Consider the following 10590-nt stretch of genomic DNA (forward strand, 5'->3'; position numbering starts at 1 on the left):
AGCGTGAACAATTTACAGTGCCTAGCTCATAAAGTTACTGTGAGAATTAAAGGAAATAATGATAAAGTGCTTACCACAGTATGTGGTATGTGGTCATCATTTTCTTCCCACCCAGTAAGAGATTTCTGACTTTCCAGGAGACCCCGAATTGTCACACTGGAAGGTCAGTAAAGCCCATCCTCCTAACTTCACAGAGGAAGAATGGAGAGATCAAGTTTCATGCCCGAGGAGGCTGTATGTTATCAGAGGAGGGATCTGAATGCAGCTTTCCGGGCCCCCAGGCCAGTGTTCCTTCCCCTGTACCAGAATGTCCACGGTGGTGCTGGGATTCCACTCAGGCAAAAATGAGTAATAACTAGAACACGAAACCTGCCCTGCGTTGGCATCTGCTCACACCTGGTACTCTATGGAACTGAGGAACTTCCACTCAGTATGTCACGAGCTGCTGGGAATTTTTTCCAGTTGTGGTGGTGGATTTGTACTCACTTCCTCTCACACACTGTCTGACAGCCACACTGATCTGCAGCCCTGGAGCCTGGAGAAGGTGCCTGCATCGCGTGGCGTCAGCCCATTCTCAAACCCAGCAAAACCAGTGCTGTTCCTGGATAACTTTGTAAGGGAGGGAACAGCCATGGAGGTACACCACTGAGACAGTCCTTCTAGAAGGAACCAGCTACCTGTCTGGAAGGAGTGCAGTTGGCTGACAGCCTCCAGCTGCAGTGCTTTCAAGCATCTGTCTCAGCTCTGGATCCCAGTCAACAATCATACAAAAAACCCTAGCCAATGACTGAGCACAGTGGAAGAACCAGGACGTGGCCATTTCTTCACCATGTGGGATGCCTATGATGGGCAACCTTTGCCCCAGAGCTCTCCATGGGGTTGGCCAAGACTTTGTCAGGTTTGCAGCCCAGTCTGAGGCTCTCCTTGTCCAATCCTGCTTCCTCACCCTGTTACCTTTCTCAGGTTTTACCCCCTAATAAAGAAAATACTACACATATTCACACAGTTGTCCTCACTCTGACTCTAGGAACTGCATTGCTGGGCTCTTCAATGATGCCTGATGCATGAATTCATGGCTTTTGAACTGTGCACTGAGGCAAAGGCAGCATCTTCACCAACCAAAAACCACAGGGATATTTAAAACAATTGCAAGTACTAGCCTATGTTGCCTATTGTGTAATGTAATCCAATGTTTGCCAGATAGTAAACATTTATTCTACACAAGTTCATTCTGCTTGGACGAGTTTCCTTTGTTGTTCTACCAATATATTACATTTTTTAATATGTGTCTTTGCTGGGAATGAAGAAACTGAAGATCAAAGAAGGTGTCAGCGTGTCAACGTAAATGACTTCAATGTAACCTTCAGATTTTGTTTAGAGTGCCAGAAATGTAACGTATTATCACAAACTCATTTCACATAATTCTTAATCTATAAATATAAATGGAAGTGGGTTTTAAGCAATGGGCCTTAACCAGAGGCGATTTTGCCTCCCAAGGGACGTTTGGCAACAGCTGGAGACGTTTTTGGTTACCACGAGGCAGGGTTTGGGAGCTGCTGCTGGTTTCTAGTGGAGAGGACAGGACTGCTGCTAAATATCCTGCAATGTACAAGTCAGCACCCATAACAAAGAATTATATGGCCCACAATGTTGAGAAGCCTTGGTTTAAAATCATAGAAAAAGCGCTCAATGTCCTGATGGTTTTTTTGAAAGCTAAATATTCTTCCCATAATCGCACAGTGATTTTCTTCTCCGTTGTACTAAACAATGTCTATTTCCTTAGAAAAAGTAATCTGGAACGCTGAATAAAATAAATGGCTAGGGCTTCCCTGGTGGCGCAGTGGTTGAGAGTCCGCCTGCCAATGCAGGGGACGTGGGTTCGTGCCCCGGTCCGGGAAGATCCCACATGCCGCGGAGCGGCTGGGCCCGTGAGCCATGGCCGCTGAGCCTGCACGTCTGGAGCCTGTGCTCCGCAACGGGAGAGGCCACAACAGTGAGAGGCCCGCGTATCGCCAAAAAATAAAATAAATAAAATAAATAAATGGCTAGAGGTCACTTGTCCCTTATACAAGGAAGTGGAGTTTTCAAGCATATTATCCAAATATCTTATGAGAGAGAAATGCAGGAAATACATTAGCGATCACCCGAGCTCTATAACTGTCACCAAATTCTTAAGAGTTTTTCCATTCATTCATAATTCCTTCTGTTACCTTGGTGAAATTTTTCAGGTTAGAGCATACTCTACTTTTGAGCATTCACTGACCATCTTATTAGTCAATGTATAACACACATCGTTTGATTTTTTTAACATATTAAGTTCACTTGAAATATCCTGGTCATATTACATAAAGCCCAGTATTTAGGAGAACACCTATTTCTATTAACGTATGTAGCTATGTGGTTAAAAAAACAAAACAAAACAAAAAAACCTGCACGTTTAGAATAACAAATTTAAACTGGCCATTTGAAAGCCAAGAACATAGTATTAAGTTTAGACAGTACCAGTACATAAATTAATGCCTTAAGTTTCTCATGGGGAAAGAATTTAAAAAACCTAATTTGGGGCTTTATTTGACGGTCAAAGTGCGCCCCCTCCCGAACAGAAAAGAGAAATAACGTTGATTTCCATTTAAAGTTACAGGGCTCTTAAATTGCATTACACTACAAGCAACTCTTTCTAGCTCATCTAAAAAGCTGAGTGTAAATCCTACATTTTATTTGACTCAAAAAAATGTGAGGATGAATTGCGCATTAGAAAGGGTCCATTGTGAAAGATCACCCAGAAAATCTCTAAACGATATTAGCAGTACGAAAATGACAACTACCATTTAGTCAAAACATAACTCAGCTTTAACAAGTTACATGTATTTTTCTATCTAGTCTCCTCGCTTTAATGATACGTGATTCTGTAACAGGAAGAGTCAATTATCCTTTCAGACAGTGGTCACAAACAATCCTAGAAATTTAAGTTCTCAAAAGTGACGGTAGGGCTTCCCTGGTGGCGCAGTGGTTGAGAGTCCGCCTGCCGATGCAGGGGACACGGGTTCGTGCCCCGGTACGGGAAGATCCCACATGCAGCGGAGCGGCTGGGCTCGTGAGCCATGGCCGCTGAGCCTGCGCGTCCGGAGCCTGTGCTCCGCAACGGGAGAAGCCACAACAGTGAGAGGCCCGCGTACCGCAAAAAAAAAAAAAAAAAAAAAAAAAAAAAAGGGGGGGGGGACGGTAAATTGCCAGCAGACAAAAAATAATTTGAATTAATTAAACGGGGATCAAGGAGACTAAGAGTAAGAAAAGTTCTTCACCTCTCAACCCTCCTGACCCAGAACCCCGTTGTTCATAAATATCCTCTTACTTTGCAGATGCCAAGATGCTGGTCGGAATAGTGCCCACCCCCAGGACATCATTCACCTAAAGCATATCTTTGCAGCTCCACTAAATGCCTGTCAAACCTTGCCGGGTGCACTTGTGTGTGTGTCTGTCTCTCTCTGAGCGTGTTAGTGCGTGAATGTGTAAGCGTCAGCGCCCGCGCGCGCCTTGGTCTCGGCCGCCCTAACGTTGAACACCGGCCGGAGGCTCCGGGAAGCAGGTGCCGTGGAACAGGGGCTCTTACCTGGGCTCTGGCGAGGAAGCAGCCCCCGAGCAGCAGCCACCCCCAGAGGTGGGGTCCGGCCATACCCGAGCCAGCCCGAGCGAGGAACAGGGACACTCTTCCCGAAGCCCGAGGAAAGATTCACACTCGCAACTTGGCCGGCGCGAGGCAAACTTGTGGCCGGGAGCGCGGCGCAGCTGGGGTGTCGGGCTCGAGGCCACTAGTCGGGGATGCCCGGGGCCAGGCTGTCCGAGCCCCGTGCCTTTCGGTCTCCGTTCTGCCGCGCGGAGGCTCGCGCCTTGGTTGCTACTTCCGGGGAGAGCTTCTCGAGTCCCGGCCTTGACTCGCGGCCCCAGCGCCCAGTGGATCCGTGCGCGCCCGGAGTGGCTGCAGGGGCGGCGGGGAGGCGCTCGCGCTCCTCTTCCGAGTCTCTCTGTCCCGCAGCCCGGGGGATCCGAGGGCGACAGATCCAGAGCGCTGCTGCCGCCACCCCCGACTCACACTGTCTCTTCCTCCCTCCACTCTGTCCCAGGTTCCAACGCCCTGTCTCTAGGGAAGCCCTGGGTCGCCGGGGATTGTCTGAAAGTTCCCTCCTGTCCAGACGCGCGCTGACCACTAGCCACCGCGACCTGGACAGTGTGGTTAAAGGTTTCCGAGGCCAGGCGCATTCTCCATCCAGGGCTCTGGGCTCAGCAGTCTCTACAGCGCTAAAGTTCTCTGATTGCCGTTCTCCTAACCACTGTAAATACTGTGCGTGCGTGCGTGCGTCTGTGTGTGAATGAAGGAGAGAGAGAGAAAAAAAGAGATTTTGCTCCAGCAGAAATCTCTGGGTCGAAACATTTGCGGATCGTTTTATATTTTGGATCCATGCATTTAAAAAAAAGACAACTATCTAATATTCTTTAACAGTTTTTTGTGTGTGAACGCCTTCGTTTGACACAAAGTCTTTTTCTTTATTTTTCTTACAGGCATAATCATCAAGGTGCCAGAGACCTTGCTTCACAGACATTGAGTTGAAGAATATACAGTCTCCGAGGATCTGATACAGTTGGGAAGGAATGAGTCCCATAGATGAAACACAAAAATTCCCTCACCTCCTCGAATTTGACATTTGTCACCATTGGTTTTCATTTGAGTGCCAAAGTGAAAACTGGGTTTGTTTTTAAAACAGATAACTAATGACTGGCCAGGTCTAAAACACTAGAAATAAATGACTTTTATTTCTAATTCTATGTCTGAAAAAGTTCACTCCTATCTCTATTTTTATTGTTTATAGTACAGATATTTATTACAAACAATTTCATGTGCTTTTTGAAAGTAGCAAGATCTAAATAAGGGGTCCTCAACCCCGGGGCTGCGGACCGATAGCGGTCAGCGGCCTGTTAGGAACCTGGCGGCACAGCAGGAGGTGAGCGGCTGGTGAGTGATGGAAGCTTCATCTGCTGCTCCCCATCGCTCGCATTATATGCATTTCCTTTCATTTCAATAGTGATTTAAACAGGAAGTACAAATAAATGTATCTTCTCTGTTCACTTTTTTTGGAAACTCAAGGGAAAGATATATTTAAAAATTCTTAGTCACATTTTTTATTATAATACATATTCGAAGAGAAAATTTTGCAAATGCATAAAGTCACTCGGAGGAAAATAAAATCCAAACAAATTTCTCTACCTAATCTTTTGTCTACTCACAATTATTTTGAATTAAGATTGGCCTTGTACTGTACATACCATTTTTTTTAATAGATCTTTACTGGAGTATAATTGCTTCACAATACTGTGTTAGTTTCTGTTGCACAACAAAGCAAATCAGCCATATGCATACACATGTCCCCATATCTCCTCCCTCTTGCATCTCCCTCCCTCCCACCCGCCCTATCCCACCCCTCTAGGTGGTCACAAAGCATGGAGCTGATCTCCCCGTGCTATGGGGCTGCTTCCCACTAGCTATCTGTTTTACCTCTTGTAGTGTATATGTGTCAATGCCACTCTCTCACTTTGTCCCAGTTTACCCTTCCCCCTCCCCGTGTCCTCAAATCCATTCTCTACGTCTGCATTCCTGTCCTGCCTCTAGGTTCTTCAGAACCTTTCTTTTAGATTCCATATATTTGTGTTAGCATACGATATTTGTTTTTCTCTTTCTGATTTACTTCACTCTGTATGACAGAGTCTAGGTCCATCCACCTCACTACAAATAACTCAATTTCGTTTCTTTTTATGGCTGAGTAATATTCCATTGTATATATGTGCCACATCTTCTTTATCCATTCATCTGTGGATGGACATTTAGGTTGGTTCCATGTTCTGGCTATTGTAAACAGTGCTGCAGTGAATACTGTGGTACATGACTCTTTCTGAATTACAGGTTTCTCAGGGTATATGCCCAGTAGTGGGATTGCTGGGTCATATGGTAGTTCTATTTTTATTTTTTTAAGGAACCTCCATACTGTCCTCCATAGTCGCTGTGGCAATTTACATTCCCACCAACAGTGCAAGAGGGTTCCCTTTTCTCCACACCCTCTCCAGCATTTATGCGTGGGTTTATCTCTGGGCTTTCTATCCTGTTCCATTGATCTATATTTCTGTTTTTATGCCAGTACCAAACTGTCTTGATTACTGTACCTCGGTGGTATAGTTTGAAGTCAGGGAGCCTGATTCGTCCAACTCTGTTTTTCGTTCTCAAGATTGCTTTGGCTATTTGGGGTTTTTTGTGTTTCCATAAGAATTATAAAATTTTTTGTTCTAATTCTATGAAGAATGCCATTGGTAGCTTGATAGGGATTGCATTGAATCTGTAGATTGCTTTGTGTAGTATAGTCATTTTCACAATATCGATTCTTCCAATCCAGGAACATGGTATATTTCTCCATCTGTTTATGTCATCTTTGATTTCTTTCATCAGTGTTTTATAGTTTTCTGACTACAAGTCTTTTGCCTCCTTAAGCAAGTTTATTCCTAGGTAATGTATTCTTTTTGTTGCAGTGGTAAATGGGAGTGTTTTCTTAATTTCTCTTTCTGATTTTTCATTGTTGATGTATAGGAATGTCAGAGATTTCTGTGCATTAATTTTTTATCCTGCAACCTTACCAAATTCATTGATTAGTTCTAGTAGTTTTCTGGTGGCATCTTTAGGATTCTCTATGTATAGTATCATGTCATCAGCAGTGACAGTTTTACTTCTTATTTTCCAATTTGTATTCCTTTTATTTCTTTTTCTTCTCTGATTGCTGTGGCTAGGGCTTCCAAAACTATGTTGAATAAGAGTGGATAGAGTGGACATCCTTGTCTCGTTCCTGATCTCAGTGGAAATGCTTTAAGTTTTTCACCATTGAGTATGATGCTTGCTGTGGGTTTGTCATATACGACCTTTATTATGTTGAGGTAAGTTCCCTCTATGCCCATTTTCTGGAGAGTTTTTATCATAAATGGGTGTTGCATTTTGGTAAAAGCTTTTCTGCATCTATTGAGATGATCATATGGTTTTTATTCCTTAATTTGTTAATGTGCTGTATCACATTGATTGATTTGTGTATATTGAAGAATCTTTGCATCCCTGAGATAAATCCTGCTTGATCATGGTGTATGATCCTTTTAATGTGTTGTTGGATTCTGTTTGCTAGTATTTTGTTCAGGATTTTTGCATCTATGTTCATCAGTGATATTGGTCTATATTTTCTTTTTCTGTGATATCTTTTTCTGGTTTTGGCATCAGGGTGATGGTGGCTTCATAGAATGAATTTGAGAGTGTTTCTCCCTCTGCAATTTTTTAGAAGAGTTTGAGAAGTATGGGTGTTAACTATTCTCTAAATGTTTGATAGAATTCACCTGTGAAGCATCTGGTCCTGCACTTTTGTTTGTTGGAAGATTTTAAATTATAGTTTCAATTTCATTACTTGTGATAGGTCTGTTTATATTTTCTAATTCTTCCTGGTTCAGGAAGAATTGTACCTTTCCAAGAAAATTGTACCTTTCCAAGAATTTCTCCATTTCTTCGTGGTTGTCCATTTTATTGGTATATAGTTGTTTGTAGTAGTCTCTTATAATCCTTTGTATTTCTGCAGTGTCAGTTGTGATTTCTCCTTTTCCATTTCTAATTTTATTGATTTGAGTCCTCTCCCTTTTTTTCTTGATGAGTCTGGCTAAGGGTTTATGAATTGGGTTTACCTTCTGAAAGAAAACAACTTTTAATTTTGTTGATCTCTGCTATTGTTTTCTTCATTTCTATTTCATTTATTTCTGCTCTGATCTTTATGATTTCTGCTCTGATCTTTATGAACTTTATGGTTTCTTTCCTTCTCCTGACTTTGGGTTTTCTTTGTTCTTCTTTCTCTAGCTGTGTTAAGTGTAGGGTTAGATTGCTTATTTGAGATTTTTCTTGTTTCTTGAGGTGAGGTTGAATTGCTATAAACTTCCCTCTTAGAACTGCTTTTGCTGCATCCCATAGGTTTTGGGTCATTTTGTTTTCATTGTCATTTTTTTCTATGTATTTTTTTAATTTCTTCTTTGATTTCTTCAGTGATCTCTTGGATAAAATTTTCTGAGTCTTGATTTGTGACCCAAGATGTGATCTATCCTGGAGAATGTTCCAGGTGCACTTGAGAAGAAAGTGTATTCTGCCACTTTTGGGTGAAATGTTCTATAAATATCAATTAAATCTATCTGGTCTATTGTGCCATTTAAAGCTTGTGCTTCCTTACTTATTTTCTGTTTGGATTATCTGTCTATTGATGTAAGTGGGGTGTTAAAGTCCCCTACTATTATTGTGTTACTGTTGATTTCTCCTTTCATGGTTGTTAGCATTTGCCTTATGTATTGAGGTGCTCCTCTTTTGGGTGCATAAACATTTATAATTTTTGTATCTTCTTGGATTGATCTTTTGATTATTATGTAGTGTTCCTCCTTATCTCTTGTGACAGTCTTTACATTAAAGACTATTTTATCTGATATGAGTATTGCTACTCCAGCTTTCTTTTGATTTCCATTTTCATGGAATATCTTTTTCCACCCCTTCACTTTCAGTCTGTATGTGTCCCTAGGTCTGAAGTGGGTCTCTTGTAGACAGCATATATATGGGTCTTGTTTTTGTATCCATTTAGCCAGTCTGTGTCTTTTGGTTGGGTCATTTAATCCATTTACATTTAAGGTTATTACCGATATGTATATTCCTATTACCATTTTCTTAATTGTTTTGGGTTTGTTTTTGTGGGTGTTTTTCATCTCTTGTGTTTTCCACCTAGAGAAGTTTCTTTAGCATTTGTTGTAAAGCTGGTTTGGTGGTGCTGAATTCTCTTAGCTTTTGCTTGTCTGAAAAGCTTTTGACTTCCCCATCAAATCTGAATGAGATCCTTGCTAGGTAGAGTAATCTTGATTGTAGGTTTTTTCTCTTTTATCACTTTAAGTATATCCTGCCACTCCCTTCTGGCCTGCAGAGCTTTAGCTGAAAAATCAGCTGATAACCTTATGGGGATTCCTTTGTATGTTATTTTTTGGTTTTCCCTTCCTTCTTTTAATATTTTTTCTTTGAATTTAATTTTTGTTAGTTTGATTAATATGTATCTTGGTGTGTTTTTCCTAGGGTTTATCCTGTATTGGACTCTCTGTGCTTCCTGGACTTGGGTGACTATTTCCTTTCCCATGTTAGGGAATTTTCAACTATAATCTCTTCAAATATTTTCTTAGACCCTTTCTTCTTCACTTCTTCCTGTGCGACCCCTATAATTTGAATGTTGGTGCATTTAGTGTTGTCCCAGCAGTCTCTGAGATTGTCTTCAATTCGTTTCATTCTTTATTCTGCTCCTTGGCAGTTATTTCCACCATTTTGTCTTCCAGCTCACTTATTCATTCTTCTGCCTCAGTTATTCTGTTATTGATTCCTTCTAGTGTATTTTTCATTTCAGTTGTTGTTTTGTTCATCTCTGTTTGTTTGTTCTTTAGTTCTTCTAGATCTTTGTTAAACACTTCTTGTATTTTCTCAGTCCATGCCTCCATTCTATTTCCATGATTCTGGATCATCTTTACTATCATTACTCTGAATTCTTTTTCAGGTAAATTGCCTATTTCCTCTTCATTTATTTGGTCTTGTAGGTTACCTTACTCCTTCATCTGTGACATATTTTTTTCTCATTTTATTTATTTATTTATTTAATGAGTGGGATTTTCTTCCTGCCTTACTGGTTGTTTGGCTTGAGGCTTCCAACACTGGAGTTTGTAGGCTGTTGGGTAGAGTTAGGTCTTGGTGCTGAGATGAGGAACTCCATGAGACCTCACTCCAATGCATATTCCCTGGGGTCTGAGGTTCTCTGTCTAAGGCTCCAGCAGTTCAGACTCAGAGCTCCCACCACAGGAGCTTCAGCCTAACCCCCAGCTCATAAACCAAGATCCTGCAGCTGCATGGGGCTGCAAAAAAAAAAAAAAAAGAGAGAGAGAGAACAATAACAAAGTAAAAAATAAAATTAGACTAGGAAACTAACAGATGTGTTAGAAAGAATACAAAAATAAAAATATAGATGAATCAACAAATGGAAGGTACATCAGTACCACAATAGTAAAAAAGAGGAGGAGGGAAAAGGAAAAAAATGGGGGGGAAGGCCTCAGCTGTGGAGGGCGAGGCCTAAGCAATGGCGAGGTTTGGGTGGTGGGCAGGGCCTATGCTTAGGACCCACAGGGCTGGAAAATGCCCTGGGGGGCTGGGAGGAGGGGGAGTTAGGCTCAAGGAACAGAAGGGGCCCAGGCATGCCCCCTACCCCTGGTCTCAGAGGGCAGGGGACCTCACCTGGGAGCCCAGCAGGTTTCCTGGGCTCAAGTGGGCAGGGAAAATGCCCTCCTCTCCTCTCCTGCTCCTCCCAGAGGGCGCTTTCCACCTGCCTCTCCTGATCTCCCCGGGCTCCCTCCTATACCCCCAGGACCAATGCGGCCAGGGAGGAGGGGCGGCCTTGGAGGGCAGGGGACCGGCCTGGGAGCTCATCAGGCTCCCCGTGCTGGAGTGGGCAGGGCAAACGCCCT

The 10590-nt window shown here is 42.5% G+C and overlaps 1 protein-coding gene across 1 annotated transcript in view; it reads right to left on the minus strand.

The window, feature by feature from the left end:
- The window catches only part of PTH2R (parathyroid hormone 2 receptor), a 106550-nt gene extending 102719 nt beyond the window's left edge, over positions 1 to 3831 (minus strand). The window contains exon 1 of the mRNA XM_027122658.1: positions 3611 to 3831. Coding sequence (XP_026978459.1) covers positions 3611 to 3673 — 63 coding nt within the window. The 5' untranslated portion in view covers positions 3674 to 3831. The remainder of the gene's footprint in view (positions 1 to 3610) is intronic.
- Positions 3832 to 10590: the final 6759 nt, after the last annotated feature.

Source organism: Aethalodelphis obliquidens, unplaced genomic scaffold, assembly GCF_003676395.1.
Source record: "Aethalodelphis obliquidens isolate GAN/ISIS:26980383/991018 unplaced genomic scaffold, ASM367639v1 scaffold2, whole genome shotgun sequence".
Taxonomy (NCBI): Eukaryota; Metazoa; Chordata; class Mammalia; order Artiodactyla; family Delphinidae; genus Aethalodelphis; species Aethalodelphis obliquidens.